We start from the raw sequence: 22,218 nt of genomic DNA, 5'->3' as shown, positions 1-22,218 counted from the left end.
AAGGATAGAATTAAAACCATAATTAAACTGAATTTAAAGTACTTCATCTTGGCTATCATCTTATTTATCTCTTCCCACTCCTCCCTGCACTCCAAGTAGAATACAACTCAGTATTTAGTGTGTTGATCACAACTTAGTAACCCAAGGCCTACTTCTTGGAAAGGCAGTGATAGACATAGGAGAAGGAGAGGCAGAGTGAAAAAGAGAGAAAGCCAGAGCAAGAGCGATGGGAAAAAATATGAAATGGGGAGAAAGGTGGGGCCAGAGAGAGAAAGGACGGAGACATTCTCATTTCTCTTGCATTGCACACCTGGATTATAATGACTTAAGCCATGCTTGCAATAAAGGAAGCATTATTTTTATCATATGCAATTTATTACTCTTGAAAGCAAATTGTTCATTTTCCACTTCAATTAAATAAACATTAAATATAAGTCATAGCAGAAAATATGACTCTTCAAAATCATTGCCTGTGTGATAGCAATTAAACCTCGATCGGCACCTCTTTGTAGATTATCTACAAAACAAAAAGGTAACTAAAGGGTCTTGGGTCCTAGGGATTTTGGTCTCTAAATACCGATGGGGGCTTTGTTTCTCCCTGGCCTTTCCCCCAATGAGAGGACAGAGGATGAAAAACATCAGCTGCTGAGATAACTTCCAGCTTCCTTGGGGGGAAAAATTGGGCAGAGGTGGATTTCTGCCTGGGAATGAGGCACTAGGAAGACAAAGAGATTTAGGAAGAAAGTATGTCTTTGGAAAATGAGAATTAAGAGAAGATTCTCGGGAACATTTAAGGACTCAAATTCACATACTGAATAAGGACACAAAAATGCAAAGAATAGAGAAAAGAGGGTAAAAGAAAAAAATGTGGATTGCTTAAAAGACCCGAGATAGTTCACGCCACCAGCTGAGAGGAGCCGTAGAGGTTTGTGGAGGAAGGTCCCAGAGGTCCTGCCCTATCCTCTCCCCCTCAGGGTCTTTGCTTCAATCTGTACTAGGTACTCTTCGGTTCTTTCAGGCTAATCCTCTCCCAGCTTCCTGGATAAAGCTCATTTATTTTGGAGACCAGCTGAGCATCTGCATAACACCCAGTGCTGACCCTGTCACGCCTCTACCACCAGCTGGGCCTTCCACCTGACAGGCCCATGCTGGCAGACAGTGGAGCCAGCCCTGCCTCCCCACATTGCCAAAGACAATTGCTACACAGAACCAGGGCTCGGAGAGGCTGCTTTTTCAGCATTAAAGGAGATCACTTCTGTTTTCTCACATCCCAAACTATACACCGGGCGTAGGCCAATGACCAGGCCCCCTTTCCATTCCTGGTGTGGACACAGAGCAAGCCCACAGGCTTCTGAGTGACTGACATTTGGGTGAGAATCCCGTCTCCATAGGCTGTGCAGCCTTAAGGAGGTTTTGGATTTCCTCTGAGCTTTCGAGGTCTCATCTAGGTCTTGAGTGGGATGGAGAAAACACAGCCCCATTATGGCCCCTACTCATCCTGGGCACGCAGTACCTGTCTGTTCCCACCCCAAACCCCGTACACAGCTGAGACTCTGGACTCTCACTTTTGTACTCCAAGTGGAAGCCAGCTGCCGACACGCTGATGTCTGAGTAGAAGTGAAGGTAGAGCTGGTTGGAGGTGCTGTTCAGAAGGGCAGGCACGGCTGTTCCTAAGGCAAGAAACAGGGACCACTCAGGCTGAGCCTCCCCGTCCCTGGAGCGCCTCCCTTTTCCTCCTGCTTCTGCTACTTGAGGGTGCTCTGCTCCCAAAGACCCCAAATATCCCCAATGATGACACCCACTAAGAGACAAATTAGCCCTTCTCAGAGTGCCGGGTCTCCAAGGAAGGAGGGAGACCACAAACAGCTTTCTGCAAAGTGAGCAGTGACAGAGCCTCATGCCAGCAGTAGGCTGAGCTCCTCAGGTGGCCTATGATCTTGGTTCCCTTCCAGCTATCTGTAAAATAACTCTGACACGTCTCCTTATCTGGGCAATACAGACAGTGCAGGCAGTTTATCTGGGGCACGGGATTCCTTTTTATATCTTGGCAACATGGGTTCTGAGGAGGTAGAAGAGGGAAAGAGGGGTGTGTGTGTGTGTAAATAAATGGTAATAAAAGGAGACTTGCCCTGGGGTGGTAAACACACAATACAATACACAGGTGATGTAGAATTGTACGCCTGAAACCTGTATAGCTTCATCATTTAATTAATACATTTAATTAAAAAACAATAAAACCCATCACTATCATCTGAGCTGAGGTCCATAGAGGTCCCACCTCACCTGAGAAACTCCCCAGCATGGTCACAGTGTTGTCTGCACCATCAAACACCTCCAGGGAGTCCCAGTTCTGCTCTGTGACAAAGCTGATGACTTGGATCTGGGAAGATGGAGGGATTGAATTGCTGGTTAGACAGCCTGCGGATTCCTCCTCTTAGTCTTGACCACTGGGCACCCATTATGGCCCTAACTCTCTCCCTACGGTTCAGACTGCAAATGTGACACTCAAGGTGTGTGCTTCTGGGTTTGCTCCTTCCCTTTACCTCCAATGTCCCCACAATCTTAAGAAAACCCCCACACAAACCCTTCAAGCCATTTGAAAGCTATTTCCCATAATGTCTCTGCAATCTTTGTACTTAGCTCCAGGCCCACTTCCTTCTCTGGCCCACCCTGATGGCTGGAGCCAGTGTCCACCTCTCCTCCTTCCTGGTTGCCTGGCTCTCTCCTCACTCTCCCTACCCCTGTAGTGCCTGGGCCATGAGCTGTCTATTTTTCTGTTTGTGGTCCTCGATGCCACACTTGGCCTAAAGGACAGGGACAGGGCTGTGCCTCCTGCCACCTGCCACCTGCCTGATGGAGATGTCGCCTCGCCCCTACCTGGATGCCAGCACCTTCAGGGACCATGATCTTCCACACGCAGTTGAGGCTGTTGAGGTAGGGCTCCGGGAAGCCAGGGGACAGGATGGTGCCCCTGCGCTCTGTGAGGTTGCCTCCACATGGCACTGGGAGGAGGCAACTCTGGTCAGAGGCTTGTCTTTGAGGGTGTCCCAGGGGAACCTCCCCAGACAGACTTCTCTCAGGGCTTCCCAGCCTGCTTGTGAGCCCCGCCCCCTCCCCCCCTTGCTGGTTTCTCCAGGAGAGCCCCAGTCCCACCCGCTCCGAGAATCCTCCTCATGCAACCCTCTTCAAGGGCCCGGCCCCATGCATGTCCCTTCACACGTCCCTCCACCCCGTAGCAACCTCAGCTCCTCCTCCTTGCTGTCTTCACATTCAACCCACAGGACTAGTGATTGGACTGGAACAGGACTCCCTACTTAAGTTATGCTGCAGCCAGGGGCTGCGTGTGTCCCAGGGTAGCTGCCGGGTCTTGCTGCCTCCCCAGGGAGAAAGGACTGTTTTCCAGCCACTTATGTCCGAGTCCTGGCTGTCCAGGTACTCACCCACACATGTTGGTGCTGAGACATTCCACTGGGCCAAGGCCCCGGGAACAGGGAGGCACTTGATTTCTGGTGACCCCTGCAGGGCATAGCCGGAATTGCATTCGAAGCGGACGATGGCCCCCACGGAGAAGTCACTGCCCAATCTCTTGCCATAGCGGGGTTCAGGCACAGAGCTGCACTGCGTGGCGCTGGTTCGGGGCACCGCTGCAGGGGACAAGGGCACTGAGGGGCAGGCCAGTCCCTTCTAGAAACGGGCCCAAGAATGGACACACACTGGACTGGATCTGATAGCCTGGACTGGGGCCCTGAGAGAATCTGGGCACTCTCCCTTAGCCGGGGTCGGGGCTTCCCAGGAGGAGGCCTGTTTACTGAAATAAAGGTGAACACACCATGCTTCAGCACAGCTTCTGGAAAACAGGGAGGCAGTGGGAATCCCCGGCTCAGGCTGCAGGCCCAGTAGTGGTCCTTGCCTTCCCAACGATGCCCCTCCCCACCAGGTTCCCACATTCCCCATCTGGGAGAACGGCCCTTCCTCCACATCAGTGCCCTCATTTGCTTTTGGTCTCTTCTCCCATGAACTATAGACCTGCCCAGGGCTCTGATCTCCATCACCTGAATCTCTGCTCTTCCCACCCACAATGGTAGACAGGACCTTTAACCAAGGCCCAGGTATGGCATTGCCTGTGGCAGGATTCCCCCTGCACAGGGCAAGGTAGGTCATCTGGAAAATCGAAGGAACAGAACCACACTTAGGCTGAGCCCTAAAAAGGGGACATTCTCCTGGGCAAGCAGAGGCTGGGTCCTGTAGGGGACCAGGGCCAGTAAAAAGAGAACACATACTGGTGACCTGCCTGGTCTGGCTACTTCGTGAGCTCTTTTAATCTTACCAGTGAGGACATGTTATTACTCTCATATAACAGTTGAGGAAACTGGGACTCCAAAAGCTGGAGTAACTGGTGCCCAGTTAGAAAGTGGCAGGGCTGGCATCTAATTCCAAGTCCGTCTCACTGCCAAGCCTGTGTTTCCCCATATCTTTCTTGGGTCTTGTGGACAAAACCAAGCTCCATAGCAAAGTCTAGGAAAGGCCTGGGCTGGTCTTCCCATTGCCTCTGGGGCTGTACCAGACGGGACAGGGATCGAATTAGCTTCCCATGTCTGACTTCTCCTCTCATTCAACATGCAGTTTGGTCTGAGAATTGTCTAATGAGTAAATGAATGTATAAAATCAAACTGAATTTCAAAGAACTGCCCTGAAAACTACTAACTGCCCCAAATACCCCAAGAATGAGTCTCAGACTAAGGGGCAGAGGTCACACTGAGTCACTGAAAACCTGAGACTGCCTGGGCCCTCCCATGCCCACATCCTGCATACCTTGATAGACAAAGTGGAAGCCTCTGGCTGGTGCTTGGCCTTTGGCACTGAACTTAATGAGAACTTGGTTGGAGGTGGCCAACGGCAGCGATTCCCCTGCCGAGATAAGGGGTGAGGAGGAGAGGAAGGCAGTGAGTCCCACAGTTGGGCCTGGCAGCTGGAATCCTGGCCAGGAAGGAGAGGGTGCCGACCCCCCTCATAGCAATTCCTTCCACACCCAGGTCTTCCTGAAATGAAACCTCACTTTTTTTTAAAAATACATTTTATTGATTTTTTTATAGAGAGGAAGAGAGAGGGATAGAGAGTTAGAAACATCTATGAGAAAGAATCATCGATCAGCTGCCTCTTGCACACTCCCTACTGGGGATGTTCCCGCAACCAAGGTACATGCCTTTGACCAGAATCAAACCCGGGGCCCTTCAGTCCGCAGGCCAATGCTCTATCCACTGAGCCAGACCAGTTTCTGTGAAACCTCGCATTTTTACTGCACGTTTCAGTGTACACTTTGCAGGAGGCTTTAGCATCCATGGCCTTACCTTGACCCACAGTCAATGTGAGGTTGGCATGACAAGAGCTCAGTAACCCCAGTTAAGGAAGAGATTCAGAAGGATTAAATGACCTGCCTCGAGAGGAGAAAGCTCCTAAAGATGTGCTGACCCAAGGGATGAGGACAACGGCCATCAGCAGACCGGTTCACTAGGAGAGCTGCCCTCCGTCTGACATAAGAAAAAGCACCAGCTTCGGAGAAGGAGGGTGCTGTGATCTTTGAGAGGAACTGGCCTTTCCCAGATTCTCTGGGAAATGATCAATGACCAGAGCGATCGTATAATTTATTGCCCATCCGAGGACACTTTTGGGACTAAAAGGGCATGCTGTAAATACTCATACTGGGGCTGTACTTTCAAGTGGAAGCTGGGACTGTCCCAGGCAAAGTAGGACATATTGTCACCCAAGCTGGTGGAAACTTGAATGGGTACATGGAGTCTGACAGTTATTCTATCAAGATGAAGGTGTACCTCCTGCTTGATGTGGAATAGACGGACGGAATGAAGACAGCACAACCAGACCTGCAGCCGGGAAGCACAGTCTTGGTCATCATCGTCTTCCTGTGGGACTGAGGGAGTATGGAGTGACGGGCAATGGCATGGCCACTCTGCGTGATGCCCCCCTGAGAATGGCTGCTGACTCCACCAACAGAAGGGAAGTGGGGGCTGCAGACAGCTAGGCACCATTTTCACTGCGGTGAAGATTGGAGTTGGAATCAGCCAAGAAGCAGAGAGCTGATGGGATGCTATTGGCCACAGGGAGTGGACAGCCTTTTGCACAGCACTTAGACTTACATGTGACCCAGGTGGCTGAGCCTGTTAGGAGTCATTGCCCCAGCTAACTCTTAGCTGCCAAAGCAAAACAAAACAAAACAAAACAAAAAATCACACACAAAAAAACAAAAACAAAAACCCACAAACCCAACAACACCAAAACTCATGAAGACAGAGGGTTTCCTTCTGAAGGTTATCTCTACCATCTCCCTTTGATGGAAATGAGTGGGGCAAAACTCAGCTTATCCATTCTCCCATCACCAGGCCTGACATGTGTGGATGAGGACCCCTCATAACCTCTACAGAACCCATTTGGACTTTCATTCCTGAACATATGCAGACATCCCTCTCCATGGCTAAGCAAGTGCTAGTAAAATCACTGGACATAAGAAAATATTTCAAAGTTTTAAGGGAGGAAAGCACTCTTGAGAAACCAATACGAATTGGAATTTTTATGCGAACTACAACAAAGAACAGACAAAATCTCAGAAGACTGTCAATCATGACTGTCACAAGATTAAATCTAGCATTGCACCTGTGAAATCAGAGGAGAAAGACATGTCAAAGGAAAGAGCTGAGATTAATAAAGGCTTCCAAGAGATGAGAAATGCTAGTACGTGGCAGATGGATTCTGCAGAAATGGAACAGCGACATGGAAATTAAATTTGGAAAGTTCTTCCAGAATCCATAGAAAGAGGATAAAGAGATTAAAATAATGAGGGAAATGATGAGCGACATAGAAGACAGATAAAAAAAAAATCCAATATGCATATATCAAGAATTCTAGAGAGAGAAATTGAAGGAGAGAAAAATAAGTTGGGAAAGAAGGTAACATTCCTACGCTTAAAAGAGACTTAAGGTTTGGACTGAAATTGTTCATTAAGTACCAGTTCTAATGAATGGAAAATGATTTCTAACCAAAACATCCCGGTGGGCTTTTTGATTTTAGAAATTAAGAAAAGCATGGAAGGCATTTAGAAAGAAAAGCACTAGTTACCTACAAAATAAAGAGTCAGGTTGGACTCCAACTCATCTGCAACTATAGCTGTTGGAATAGAGTAGAATACTACAGTGCTGAAAGAAAAAATGTGTGACCCATAACTTGATTTAGAATCAAGTTGTCAATTATATAACATGTTAAAGGAAATTCATTCTCATACATGCAAAATGACAGAAAATATTGCAGTTATGAGCCTTATTAAAAAAAAAAGAAACTAAGAAAATAAAAAACTTCAGGGATAAAGATAACCTGGAAAGTACAGCAAACCTCCAAATGATTATGAATAGGTAATAAAACTCAATGTAAAAATAAAAACTTGTTTATATATTTGTTCTTGAGGAAGAAGTCCATAATTTAAAAATAATTACTAATAACATTAATATAGAAGTCCAAATATATATATATATTGATATAAAAAAAAACATTGACGTTAGAGATGGGGTCAGTATGAATGGAAAATTGAGGAGCAATCAACTCAAAACCAAATTAAAACCCAGAAAGAACAAAACAGTTGACAGGGAGCAGACCAGATGTTCCACTTATAAAATCAGTAAGTAAACTTCCTTTTAAAAGGAAAAGACTATCAGAGAAAATGAGGAAAGATATGTTAGGGAAACACAGTTATAAAAATTGTTAGAAACACAAGATAACAAAACATCACAATTGTATGGAGACACTTTCACACAGCATTCTCAATTACTGATATAAAATAAAAAAGGAAAACCAAGATTGTTGAGTAGTGGTCCCTACGTTTTTCCCCACCTCAATACACACTTCACTCCCCTCAGTACAGATGGCTCATCATCAGTGTTTCTCCAAAGGAGAAATAAGATAAGATCTGAGTATGTTTGAGTATATGGATGCTATATCTATAGGATCTATCTACCGTGTTTCTCTGAAAATAAAACATCCTCCGAAAATAAGACCTACTTACAGGTTTCCTTCTGAGTGAAATATAAGGCATCCCCCGAAAATAAGGCCCCCTAGGCTCTGTCTCAGAATGCTATTACTAAACATGAGAGATTTGGTCCACTGATTCTGAAAGAAATGGAGTCACAAGAAATTCACCAGGAAATTCAGGAATTGGATTGTTATGATGATGTTCCAGAAGATGATGACATGATTGTCATTGAATAAATGAGTAAATTCTTGATAGTGTAGGATTCACAGTTTGTCTGGTTTGTGTTGACAACTACCATACTACAGTACCATATACAGGTAATAAATTTCCTTTATTTTCATTTAACAATAAATGTGTACCGTATTCTTCTTCATGGAAAAATAAGACATCCCATGAAAATAAGACCTAGCGCATCTTTGGGAGCAAAAATTAATATAAGACACTGTCTTATTTTCAGGGAAATAGGGTATCTATCTATCTATCAAGAGATTTTGAAAAAGCATCCTACCTCAATAGATCCCAACTTACAGTTCTAGTTGGGTGTGAATGTGTGGGGTGATGGTGTAGAAAAATCATCTGATTGGGAACCATTGATATAATGGATTTGAAAAATGAAATTGAGTAAAACTGATCTAACTGCTATTACAAAGCTCATTTAATCCCAGCGGCAACTCCAGCAGGAAGAACTCTGCATTTTACAGATGAGGAAACTGAACCTCAGGGTGGTCCAGTATTGTGCTCCCAGGCACCTGTCAAGGAAGTGTGAGACCTCAGGTTAGATGCAGGAGGGGAGGCTGCAGGGAGAGCTGAGGTTAGATGCAGGCAGGAGGCTGCAGGGAGAGCTGAGGTTAGATGCAGGCAGGAGGCTGCAGGGAGAGCTGAGGTTAGATGCAGGCAGGAGGCTGCAGGGAGAGCTGAGGTTAGATGCAGGCAGGAGGCTGCAGGGAGAGCTGAGGTTAGATGCAGGCAGGAGGCTGCAGGGAGAGCTGAGGTTAGATGCAGGCAGGAGGCTGCAGGGAGAGCTGAGGTTAGATGCAGGCAGGAGGCTGCAGGCCTGGGCTGCCCTTCTCTCTGTAAGACCTCTGGATCCTACAGAGAGCCTGCATTCTTCTCAGATACTTCGGGAATTTAAAAACAAGCTCCTGGCTACTAAGAAGTCCTCATTTAATCCCCAAGGCAGAATAGTACAAACTACATTCTTTAACCACATGACAATAAAAACAGAAAACAACACAAATGTAACAAGAACAAAATCCAGATTCTTGGGGGAAATGGGGGATAGAGACATTCTTAAACAAGTCCTGGGAGAAAAGAATAAAACTGGATCATGAATTATTTAGAAAGTAACAATGATGAAAACAGTACACATCAAAATTGGTGGCTTGAAACCAAAACTATGCTTAGAGGCAAATATATTGAATATATCGCTGTAAACAAGCTCTTCATTACACAGAGAAAATAACAAACAAATCTGTCAATTCAAGGCATTAGAACAAGAAGAACAAAAGAGGGAGAGAGACATTATGAGAAAAAGGCAGAGGTTAATTAATTAGAAAATAATAACCAAATCCACAGACGAATTGGTAAGCAGATGCAGTAAAAAAGAAAATGAAACAAAACAAATAACACAAAGCTCCTGGTCCAGGGGAGTCAAAGGAGAAGAATACAGCCTTCTAGGAGATATAACCACTAACAGAAAGGAGATTAATTAGTGCCACAGTATCCTATATAATAAAAGCCTAATATGCTAAGTGTCCGGTCATCCAGTTGGCTATTCAACCAATCAAGTCATAACATGCTAATGACAAGCTAAGGCCACTCAAGTGCTTGCTATGATGTGCACTGACCACCAGGCGCAGATGTTCAACCCAGGAACTGCCCCCTGGTGGTCAGTGTGCTCCCATAGGGGGAGCGGCATGGCAGCTAAGGGAGTGGGCCTAAGCCATCAGTAGCACATCCCCTGAGTGCTTCCAGACTGCGACAGGGTGCAGGCCAGGCTGAGGGATCCCTCCCTCATGTGCACAAATTTCATGCACCAAGCCTCTAGTATTATATAAGCAATGTTGCTAAGTTTAAAATAATTACAAAATAAAATTTTTACTAAAGTATAAAACATCAGCATTCATAACAAAGCAAGATACTGGAACAGACCAATAATCAGGGAAATAAGTAAGAGAAAAAACATTGAAGAAGCAGAGATAAAATGAGATAAATTTATGTGCTTGTGTTGAGGATATTACTTCTTGCCTAAAGGACCCAGGAGAATCAGTTGGCAGTGTTAGCATTGTTACGGAGGGTTGGATGACTTTGCAAAAGAAATATACCCAAAATGCCAGTCTTCTAATATACTGGCAAAGATCAATTAGGAAACATAACACGGGGAGGCCTATTTACAGTAGCAACAACAATTGCCATGAAATATCTAGGGAAAAAAGTTAACAAAGAATGCATACAGCTTAAATGAAAATTATAACACCTTTCAAAGGTTACAAAGGAGACAGAAATGGAGAGATACAGCATGTTTCTGAAGAGGAAGAAGAGTTCCTATTATAAAGATGAATTATCCCCAATTAATCTATACATTTAACAGATTCCAATGAAAATTCCAATGCAATTTTTAAAAAACTTGACAACATATTTCTAAAATTTATCTGGAGGCACAAGTTAAGCAAGAAAAGCCAATAAAAATTCAAAACAAAGAATGTCTATGAGAACTTATCTCACTGTATGTTTAAGGTTGTGATAATATCAAACAATATTATAATGTTACGATAATTAAAGCCATTTCATATTGATATAAGAGTCAACAGACACTTAGAGGAAATGGATAAAAGGTCTAGAGACATACCCTTTTCTTCATAAAAATTTAATATATGTAAATCTGGCATTTTGAAAATACTGTTAGAACAACTGATGAACTAAGTCGGAAAGAATATGATTATATTTCCTATATCAAATAATATATCAAAATAAAGCCCAACATTATTAAAACAAAACAATGTAATAAAAAGAAGTAAAAGAAAACACAGAGGAATATTTATTTCATCAGCATGAAAGTAAAGGAGAAAACCATAAAAGAACCACATCGATAGGTTTGATGAGAAATTTAAATTTTCTGACATTAAAACCCACCCTGAAGAAAATTAAATAGCAAATGACACAAATTTAAATAAAATTTAAATTTCCTGACATTAAAACACACCCTGAAGATAATTAAATGGCAAGTGAAAGGGGAAGGCCTTTTATAACATATTATATAGACAAGAGTTTTTTATAGCATACAAAATATATAGCTTATAATAATATGGTACTCTATTAAATAAATAAGAAAATAAATGCTAATAGAAAAATCAATACTAATTCACAAGTAGATTCACAAATAAAAAATTCATGGGCCAATAATTTCATTATAAAAATGTTAACCTAATTAGTAATAAAAAAAGGAAATGAAAAAAATGAGATACCATTTTCACTTTTCAAACTGATAATGCCTTTGCTTTTTAATTACTCAATTTTGTGAGGATAAAACATTCCCTCTTATTCATTGTTGGTGAACAAAGTGGCAAGAACCTTCTAGGGGCATATTTGACAATCTGTTAAAAGAAAATTAAGGATCTCACACATCCTTTATCTTGGTAATTCTACTTCTAGATATTCCAAGGTAATAAAGATATGTATAATGACATGGAATTACTATTCAAACGAGTGAAAAATTGGAAACAATCTACATGTTCAATAATAGAGAATTCATTACATAAATTTTAAATAACTATACGATAGACAATTATGCAGCATTTAAAAATCCTATTATAGGATAAAATAATGACAGAGACATAATGACATGCTCATGATGAATATTTCAATAAAAATATGTATACTGCTTTGTTCAATAAAATGTGTAAAAGATTAAGTCTAAGCAGCTGTAAAAACTGGAAACAAGATACACTATCTTTTCAGTGGTTCTTTCTGGGTGGTTTTTATTTTCTGGTTGGCGGTAAGTTTTCTACAATGAAAATGCAATATGTTTATAATTGGAGAAATGTGTTGGGGTTGAATAGAAAACATCGGGGCATGCTATACCCCGCAGGGGTGGTGCAGACACAGCTTGAGGTGAGAGTGGCTTTGGAAGCCCCTAATAGGTATGGGCTGTCAGGAACTGACTGCTGTGCGGTAGAGAGAGCACCGGTGCATGGCAACATGACAGACACCCAATGGTGGGATTCCGCCTGCAGGCAGGCTCCTAGGGCCTCTTCCCTTTGAGCTGGCCCGTGAGGCCCCGACCCACCACATCCCCTTCGTGGCCCAGCCCAGGGTACCTGTGTGGGTGCCCGACAGGGAGCTGAGGAGCCGGGAGTGCTGGCTGTGGCCATCGTGCACCTCCACCACGTCGTTGAGGGCCGTGTGGAAGAAGGCGAACTGTCCAAACACCACTGCGGGGGGAGACGGTGCGGAGAGCTCAGCGTGGAAGACTGTGCGGCCATGCTGGGGTAAGGACGGGAGATCTGGGGGACCCTAGGCCAGGACGAGGGAAGCCTCAGAGGGAATCATTGGTTCCTGGGCGAACTCCTTGCTGAGCCTTTCTACTGTTGATTAGCACACTGGCCAGCCCCCAGGCATGAGACGCCGGGAGCTGGGAAGGGCCGGCCTCCCACATGGTCAGGATCACACTGAGAGCTGCACCGGTGGTCGGGCAGGTGGCGGTGTCCCTGAGCTAATCTACTCCCCGAGAGCGGCTGCTGCAGCTACTCAAGGACATGAAAGGGCTTTGGCAAGACCCCCCATTTTCCACGTAATCACAGGACCTGTCCTGATAGGTGCTTATTAGGTGTTTGGTGAGTGACAGCAGGTCTTGCCCTGAGAAGCAGCCAGCTCTCTGCAGGCTGCCCAGTCTCTCTCCTAGGTGTCAGATATATCGATGCCTCTGTCCTATTGGACACCAACTGTGTATAGAAATAGTTCGTACTCCCCCTACAGAGAAGAGACCGAGGGAGAAAGCAGTCGGGCTGGTCACCTGATTGTCCAGGTCCCACTAGCCTGTGCTCCCCCAGGAATGTTCTGAGTCCCCCAGAGCTGGCAGGACTCGTACTGTCCCTCCTCCCGGGCGAGGAGCCCTGCTTCTTTTTACCTTGGATTCTTGGAACCTGGAGGTTTCTATAATATGTCTTCTCAGGGCCTGCTCCTCATTTCCTCCCTGCTTGTCCTGCTTATAGCTGCTGGACCAGGATCAGAAGGAACAATGTGGCTCCTAGCCCCTTCACCTGTATTTGCAACCTAGTCCCAAACCACTCCTCACTCTCCCTGCCCCTTGGGTACCCATCTCTGGCTTCCCAATCAGCCTGGGTCTGCGGCATTTCTATTCAGACTTGGGCTGTGCTGGGTAGCCGAGTGCTCCCACCTTCCCTGGTTTCTACCTGGATCCTCATTACTCCGGGCCCCCTCCCCCCCCCCCACACACACACACTTTGCTTCTGGCCAACTTGTGCCCTTCCTGCCCCGTATGTCAGGAGAGTATTCTACAGCCCGCTTCTGGCATCCAGACTCAGTGTCCTTTAGGGGAGACTGTTCTGCCTGTACCCACAAAAGAAGTGGATACAACTGGGAGTGGAAGCGGGATACAATTGGGAAGGGCCCGAGGAGTTGGAAAGAGTCAGAAAACGTAAACAAACAAACAAAAAACATACATAACGTCCCATACCATAATCCTTGGGCACAGTGACAAAATATAGGCAGATCTGTCCACTGGTGTAGTTCTGGGGATAGTTGGGGGACAAGACCACTCCATCTGAACCCACATACTGTCCTCCACAGGGGGCTGAAAGAGAAATCAGACAGAGGGCCAGGTGACCATGTGGGCCTCCCATCAGTGTCCATCCTCCAACCAGCTCACTCCCCACCTGAGCTTCCGGCCCTGCTGGGCTGCCATGAGGTGCACAGTCACTGATGTGGAGGAAGGGACTTCTGAGGCCACCGCCCAGTCCTGCCCGCGGACATCCATCCCTGACCTGGCACATGGCCCAAAACCCGCCCTGGTGCCATCAGCGACCCTCCTGCGCACGTCAGTCCTAGCTCTCTAACTATTAACAAGGGCTCTGGTCTCCGGAGGCACAGCCTTGAGGAGCATTTTGGGAACCTTTTCTGCTGACAGGAGAACCAGAACCACTCTGCCACTCCCGTGGCTGACGTCTGCACCCGGCAGTTAGTGTCTGCATGAGTAGAGAGCTACGGCTTCCCCAGACTAGCCCCGCAACCCAGCCATGTTCTGCTCTCATCCATGTTACCCAGTTCAGTTCCACAGGGGTGGGCCTCAGAGCCAAGCTCTTTCACCTGGGCAAAGGGCACTCTTCAACTTAGGTGGCTACCATGCTCTTGAAGTTCTGACGTTACATCTGCTAGGACCCCACAGTTAACCCACATCCCTGATCAGGGCACCCCGGGCAGGGGCCTTTAGTTTTACACATCTGACCTCTACGTGATTTTTCATAGGACCAAACATCTTTAAACTCTCTTCTCCCTGGTCTGAGCCACTGGCCTGTCTGTGAGCCGTGGCTGAGGACTTCTGAGTGTGGGCGGGAACACGGTGATCTGAGAGAGATGACATACCGACAGGGACTTGCATACCTGGTGAATTACCAGCCATTCTCACTTACAGCGAACCCAAGGAGCAACCCTGCTTTTGAGGACTCCTCTCCCCTCCTCCTTCCCCTTGCCCACAACCTCTTCTGCCTCTAGCATGTCCTCACTCCTTCCTTCTCTCTCCCCCCCGACCCCCTCCTCACCTGTGCACACTGGCCGGGGGTTGTTCCAAGCAGGCTTCCCATCGGGCCCCAGGATGCAGCTCAGCGTGGATGAGCCCTCCACTTCATAGCCCCCATGGCAGTAGTAGGTAATGGAGGAGCCCAGCTTTAGGTCCGACCCCACTCGTGTGCCGTTCTTGATTGTACCAGGATCAAAGCATGACTCTCGTGGGTTTTCTGGGAAAAAGAAAAAGGAACACATACACATATGCAGCATTCATTAGTGGACTGATTCCATGGTGCAGCAGCCATCAGGAAACCCTGCCTCTAATTAGCCACAGCGCACATGTGGTTAGAATCTAGGGCTGGAAATCATCTTGCAGAGTGCAAGTTCACCTCCTCGCTCCCCATTCTTGCCCTGAACTATGAAGGAGGGAACTGTGTAAACCTGTGGGGAGCTTTCTCATCCCTCAGCCCACTCTCCCAGGAGAGGCACGTGATGCTGGGACTGGCAGGAGCTGAGGGTCCTGGGTCATGTCCCAGCTGCGGACAGGGTCACTGTGATGGAGGTCAGGGCTTAGGCACAGTCCACCCCTTTGCTTGTCTTAGACCACCCACGCTCAGCACGGCAGGCCTCCTCAGCCTCCTGTCTCACTCTTGGAGTCTGCTTTGTTTTCTCTCTTTCTTTTGCCTACAACTGTGCTGCTTGAGCAATTACAGGACTAGCCAGGGCCCCAAATCTCCACAGCCTCCCTCGCCGTCAGCGGGAAATCCTGAGCCATGTTCACTTCCGTGAACTGCTGCTTCTCCTCATCCTCGTTCCAGGACCACTGATGCTCAAGAGGCCTGTCGTCAGGGCTGGGCAGTGTCAGGACACAACTGAGACTGCGCAGTATCAGGGAAATGCAACTGATCATCAGGGTTCCACCGGAGTCCTGGAGACTATGCTACTAAGAGGTCCAGAATTGGGGGCTCACAAAGAGGTACCGACAGTCCTTGCAGAAGGACTCAGAAACGAAAAGAGATTTGAGGAGGAAAGAACCAGAATAAAAAGAATCAGAGTTCAGAGATGAAGGCTCAGAGGAAATTTGCTGATGGCTGTCACTGTCACCTGATGCTTGTAAGCTACCTATACAAGAGGCATCAATGCCTTTAGAGTGTGTTGTTCAGCTGCCAATCAGCCTGCTGGCTGATGGAATGGGGCTCTGAGAGTCTGTGATCCTGTTGAGTGTAGCCACTCCTGCATCCGAGTCCTTATGAGGGCCCTGCTCTTGGTCTTTGCCCATATCAGGGCGTGGAGCAGTCCCAGATATACCAGTAAATTCACACTCAAGTGGGATCCAGACTATTGTCTCTCACCTCGAAGAGGACCCCTCAGTGGTTTCTTCAGGTGCCCTGGGATGTGTCCCTTTGCCTTCCGCACCAAATCTGTCCTCCCCCTAAACTTGGTGGCTCTGGCAAGAATACAATTGGCCATTGCCTGACTCATATGCGAGTCACAGAGATAGGAACTGTCCCTAGATCTTATATTTCATCTGTCCTTTTTTATAAACTCAAAGTGGGTCAAATTTTATTTAAAGTTCAGAGAAATGAAGTAACTTGGGATCAAATCCACATAGTCATTAGAAGCAAAACTAGGTGTGGCATCCAATATCTATTCCCCACCTTCATCCTTAAATAAAGGAGCCCAGGTTTGAGGCAGAGAATATGGCACCAGGTAAAATTTACACCGTTCAGCCTCCTGGACAGCTAGGTTTGGCCAAAGAGATATAAACACAGTCAGGTCAAATAATAATCTACTGTCTCACTAAGAGGAAAAGCCTATAGTCCTACAAACCCCTAGAGTTTTTGCGTCCAATTCTCCCCTCTATGACCTCAACTCCTATTGTTCCTTTCTAACTTTGCTCCACCACATTGGCCTCTGTGTTCAGAACGTCCCCCCATCCATATGGCCACTTCTCCCGCCTCTTTGAGGATTTGACTCCAGGCCTTCTGAATTTGGCTGGAACTCTAGGGATGGAAATCATCTTGGAGAGTGACACCTTCTTGCTTCACTACTTAAAATTTTAATACTCCTTTCCCACACTCCCCCTCTGTTTTCCTTTGATCGATACTGCCTCGTGTATTATATGCTTACCTCATTTTTCCCTCTCTCCCCATTAGAATGTAGGTTTTACAAGGACAGTTTTTCAGTTTTGCTCACTGCTGCAGTCCAGTGCCTGGCACATGATAGGCACTCAATATAGAATTAAATGGGTAAGTGTGGGGTTTCTAGAAAGGCTGCTTAAGGAAAGGTGACAGCTCAGAGAATGCTCTCTGGCCCTTCCCTCTTCCCGTCCTTCCTCCATCCTTGGTCTGGAACTCAGACATCATGGCTGGAACTCCAGTCGCCACCTTGGATCCCCAGGTAACCTTGGGATTGAAGCCATGCACTAGCATTGTAGAGCAGACAAAGGAACCTAGGTGGAGCCACTTCACTGGCCCCGATGACAGTCTCTTCCTCTTTTACAGGAAGTAGAATAAACTTCTACCTCATAACAGCTTATAGGCAACTGGGCTCAGAACTAGACACTGTGTCCACAAGTCCTTTCCTCCCTCCTCTGAGGCGAACTCTTGCACTTTTCAAAGCCACCCTCTCTGGAGCACATTTCTGAACTGTCTTCTCTTTGGCAGAATTCTGCTTTTCTTTTCTTAAGTATAGCATGCATGGCGCTAACTTGTAATTTGGGTAAGTATGTTTCTTTTCAGTAGGTTCTGAACTCACAGAGAGCATTATCTATTCTTCTCTGCATCCCGGCAACTAGCACAGAACTTCGTGCCAGGGCTGGTCATATTGGACACATAATAGAGGTTGAGCAAATGGCTGCTCAATTGATTGGCTGAACACCTCAGGGCTTGGAAAATCGATGATTCCATCTACCGACTCTATTCTATAGTCACATGTCATAGCCAGAAGAGCTCATCCTTGTATCATTACCATGTTAATAATAATGATTAGGATAACAATAATGATGATAGCTTCTTATATAGGAATATCACTTTGTAATTTTCAAAGTACTCTCCAACCTGTTATTGCATTTGCACTCACAGAGGCCTCTGAAGTGTGCAGGGCCAGGTACACTGCTCTCCAGTGGTAGATGGGGAATGTAGTGCTCAGACAGGCTAACTAAGTCTTTCAAGTCATTCAACTATTAATAGACAGAATTAAGACCAAAACTCGGTCTTCGGTCTGCCAAACCAGAGCTCAGCTGTGAATGATAAAACTAAATGACTAAAACATCATAATGATAATAAATAATACCCAGTTGCCCTCCTCCCCCCCAAAAAAATAAAGGAAAAATTATAAAAACCAGCTTTTTCTTATCCTAATAGAAAAGGGCCATTTCTAAATGCTGTAGTAGCAAATAAAAGAAAAAGAAAAAAACAAAACAAAACAAAAACAACAACAACCCAAACCCTCAACCAATCCAGAACTATTAAAAAGGTCAAATTAGAGCCACCCACTGAAATACAAGCAGCCTTTAAAAAGAATAGTGGAAGTATTTGCATACTGATATGGAAAGATGTCCATTGGCTATATTGCTGGGCAAAACACACACATACACACACACATGCACACACACACACACACACACACAGCCACTCCCCACTCCCCCCCCCAGCCCCCAAAAAACCAAAAACAACCCCACCCATATTATAGATTAGTATGCTTGGTGTGATTCCACTTATATAGAACTGGGATCAGCAAGCTACAATTCACAGGCATCCTACCTGTTTTTGTAAATAAAGTTTTATTGGCATACAGCCACATCCATTTATCTACATACTGTCTACAGCTGTTTTAACATTATAGCAGCAGAGATGAGCAGATGCAACAGGGATCATCTGGCCTGCTAAGCCTAAAATATTTACTATTTTGCCTTTTCCACAAAAAGTTTGCCAACTCTAGTCTAGAATTTACTTTATATAAACTAACTGGAATGAGATAACAAGCCATGACTAATGGTTCTCAGGGGGTGGTAGTAACAGAGGATGGTACGTTTTTAGAATACATCTTATATGCGACTGCATTGTTTGAATTTTTCCTCCCAATATTACTTTAAAAATAGGCAGAAATGAAGAGATTTCCATTTTGAATTCAGAAAACAGCGGTGAGTAGTGACAGTGATGATGGTGGGAGCAGGTGTGGAAATCTAGTTGCAACTCCTTGGCTCACAGTGTCACTTCCGAGGGCTTGAAAGAGAAAATACGTACTTTTTAGTATCTTCCAGTCTGGGTTGGTTCACCTTGGCCTTTCCTGGTTTATTTCAGATTCTCTAACATGTGCTTTGAACTCTTCTTCCCTCTGTCTAGAACACCATCTCATCCCTGCTCTTCTCAACCTGGTCTCTGTTTCAATGTCACCTGCTCAGCGAGGCCTTCACTTCTACCGACTGCCAATAAACATTTATCAAATGGATGAATGATCTCTACACCTGTTCATGGGTGTCCTAGTCTGTCCCTGCCCAGGAAGAGGCCACCACACCTGCTGGAAAATGAGAATAAAGATTCCCACCCACCTATTCTGCCAATTTCTCTGGCCTGGAGATTGACAATAACCTTCCCGGGACTCCTTGGTAATAACCGTATCCAAAAGAAAGGACCCTCCTCATTCCTTTTGTATCATCTAGCAAAGGGTAAAATCTACCCAGGAGGCAGAATTCAGATGAGAAGTGCCTCAAAGCATGATCTCAAAAAATACACAAATGACATGCGGCACCCAGAATCATCTCCCAGGAGGCCTGTCTAGAAATGGCTGACACCACAGCCCCTTTCCAGGAGCAACTGAACAGAGATACCAAGAAACCACCCATCTCTACATTATGATTAGGTGGGCTGCCACTGCCAACTTAATGTCTGTCGGTTTAGGAAGTGAACTTGCCAGAGGCAGGGACTTTGCTCTGTTTTCACAGTGTACGGCACATAGCAGGTTTCTCACTAATGATTTCCCGAGTGAACAAATGAATAAACATGCCTGATCTATCCTAGCTCTTTATGAAAAATCCTAATTCTATGATGCTTCACGTAAGCCTGGTCAATCTGATGGTCCTCTAGGACTCAGAATTTGGAGGCAGCCTGGAAAGTGGCGAGGAGTCAAGAGTGAGGTGGCCACACTTGTCTTAGGAAAATGGAGAAGCAATGAAAATTATTTTTCAGAGAGAGGAGAATGCAGCAAATACTCAGAAAGGGGCAGGGAGGAGACTCATGGGTCCTGGAGACAGAGGACGGTAACCCAACCTCTGACTCTTCCACCCTGATTTCAGTTCCTTACACTCCCTACTCTGGGGCTCTCAGACTCCAAAAATACATCCCCTTTTGGAGTTCAGTTTGAGGAAGTTTTCATTATCTGTGCTATTAAAACCTAGAACCCTTTTATTTTCCTGCCTCACATTGGTTGAGGCCATAGGATCTGGCAGCACAGTAACCCATTCTGGGATCTTGGGACAGGGAGAAGGAGACCACAGGATGAGGCAGGGGTGCTTGGGTCCCAGCAAATAGGCTACCTGAGCAGAGACTAGAGACATAGCTGAGGGGTGACTAATATTAGGAGACATGAAATCTGAAGAAGGAGGCAGCTGCAGGTCTCACCGGGTACCTCCCACTCTATCTTAGTACTGGCACCACAGATCTTAATAAGGTGGTGAAGGATGCATGGATGGGCTGTGCCCCTGCTCTCCCCAGTAAACTGGCCTCCTTCAGTCACTTGGCTGGCTTAGATGGCATCTAGGTAGGCCTTATTCTCTGGGGCTGTGTTTTGGACTTGAGGACCCCTCTAGATATGATTTCAGCCCAACAGAGGAAAGTGGAAAGGGCTGCTTTGGGAAAGAGGATCTAGAGGTGTGGCTCTAGCCCACAGATTCAGTGGAGAAGATGTAAGGGAGAGGTGGCCACAGCCAGATAACCCTAAACAAGATGACTAGGGACGAAGCCCAGGGAGTTTCTACCAGTAACTTATATCCAGGGATGGTGAAAAGGAGTACTTTTGTAAGGAGACTGAAAGTGTGGCTTTTGAGGTGAAATTTTAGAATCTCCATCAAGCAGAAGACTCAGGTGAGACAGGTCAGAAGTCACGCTGGTGGCTGATAAGGCTTGGTTGCGGTTAAAGGACATTATCTGAGTTGGCTCCAAGTGCTACGTTTGGGTGACTTTTTCTGGCTGTGTTCAGCTATTTGGGTATAGGTGGAACAAATGGTGCATTTTGAAAGGTTTTCACAATAGAAGAACCTCAGGTTAGGAAAAATGAAAGTATAATACTGATGAGGTTGTGATTAGAGAGATGACTAAGAAGAAAAATGATGATAATATGGCAGTGGATGGTGGTGGGTGGAGCGATGGGGTCACAGGCTGTGTCTAAGTTGTCTAAGTCATCTCCTCTGAATTCCATCACCTGTGACAGTGTTTGCTGGGCTATCAGCATGTGGAGAAGGGCTTGAGTCCAGGAAGGTTAGCAAATGGCAGGTGTCTGCAGGAAGAGAGGCCCAGGCTAGGCCCAGGAGGAAAGACGACCACAAGCAAAACGTCTCTAATCTGTGCGCCAAGCATCTTCTAGAACTGTGTCTGACAAATCGCAGACAATCGATAGTTATGAGGACGTTGATGAATAGATGGGTGCACAGTGCTCAGGATGGTGCCAGCAGCTGGTAGACACCGTTGGCTATTACAGTGATTGATGTTATTTGTGAGCTCATCTGAGATAGTCTCAGGAGGTGCCAAAAATATTTAATTAGAGAGCGCATTGAAAAGTTGCTGAAGTCCCACATTATGCAAGTGGGGGACAGGAGCCAGAAACTTTTTTATTTTTAACTGGTCACGTGAGTCCATTTGTGCACACAGGCTGATGAGGCCTGGGTGCACTTGGGTTACAGTTACACTAACAAAATCAATCACCTCTATCTGTAGGGTCTTTAGTACATACTGGATATTGTGCTCAGATATATAAAATATAACTATGCAATACCTTTTAGTTTTAACCTTCTGAAACATAATTAGATAGAGATAAGAGAGATGGATTCTAAAAGATAATAATTGGCCAAGCCCACAAATCAAACAAGAAATGGAGTTGGAATTTGGATAATGGTGTGTAGGATAATTAGGGAAGAAGAAAGGTCATCAAGAGAGAAGAAAGTGCTTGAGAGCCTGGAACTAATCCTACTGTGATGACCAACTATGACTGTTCCTATTTGAACATTATGGGATGATTATATGTGCCAGGCATCGAACCAAGAGCTTTGATGCATGAACTCATTGATCTTTACATTTCTGTGAGGTAAGAATTATCTACTATCATTTTATAGATGAGGAACTGGAGTTTTCAATAGGTTAAATAAACCTGCTCAAGTCTGCTCAATGGCTAAGTGGTCGTCATTAGGCCTGAGCTCAGTCAATCTGACAGTCTAGACCAGGCAGGGACTT

The 22,218-nt window shown here is 45.6% G+C and overlaps 1 protein-coding gene across 3 annotated transcripts in view; it reads right to left on the bottom strand.

Moving 5' to 3' along the window:
- CSMD2 (CUB and Sushi multiple domains 2) overlaps positions 1-22,218 on the bottom strand; it is a 540,305-nt gene that overhangs the window by 81,378 nt on the left and 436,709 nt on the right. For all 3 annotated transcript variants that reach the window (XM_036446754.2, XM_045584884.1, XM_045584885.1), the window contains 8 exons: positions 14,809-15,003; positions 13,728-13,844; positions 12,349-12,462; positions 4,813-4,908; positions 3,441-3,644; positions 2,878-3,002; positions 2,284-2,380; positions 1,566-1,670 (listed from right to left, as the gene is read on the bottom strand). In XM_036446754.2, coding sequence (XP_036302647.1) covers positions 1,566-1,670; positions 2,284-2,380; positions 2,878-3,002; positions 3,441-3,644; positions 4,813-4,908; positions 12,349-12,462; positions 13,728-13,844; positions 14,809-15,003 — 1,053 coding nt within the window. The remainder of the gene's footprint in view (positions 1-1,565; positions 1,671-2,283; positions 2,381-2,877; positions 3,003-3,440; positions 3,645-4,812; positions 4,909-12,348; positions 12,463-13,727; positions 13,845-14,808; positions 15,004-22,218) is intronic.

The sequence above is a fragment of the Pipistrellus kuhlii genome, unplaced genomic scaffold (assembly GCF_014108245.1).
Source record: "Pipistrellus kuhlii isolate mPipKuh1 unplaced genomic scaffold, mPipKuh1.p scaffold_m20_p_2, whole genome shotgun sequence".
Classification (NCBI taxonomy): domain Eukaryota; kingdom Metazoa; phylum Chordata; class Mammalia; order Chiroptera; family Vespertilionidae; genus Pipistrellus; species Pipistrellus kuhlii.
The sequence above is the reverse complement of the archived record's forward strand: the minus strand, read 5'-3'. Positions and strand labels throughout refer to the sequence as shown.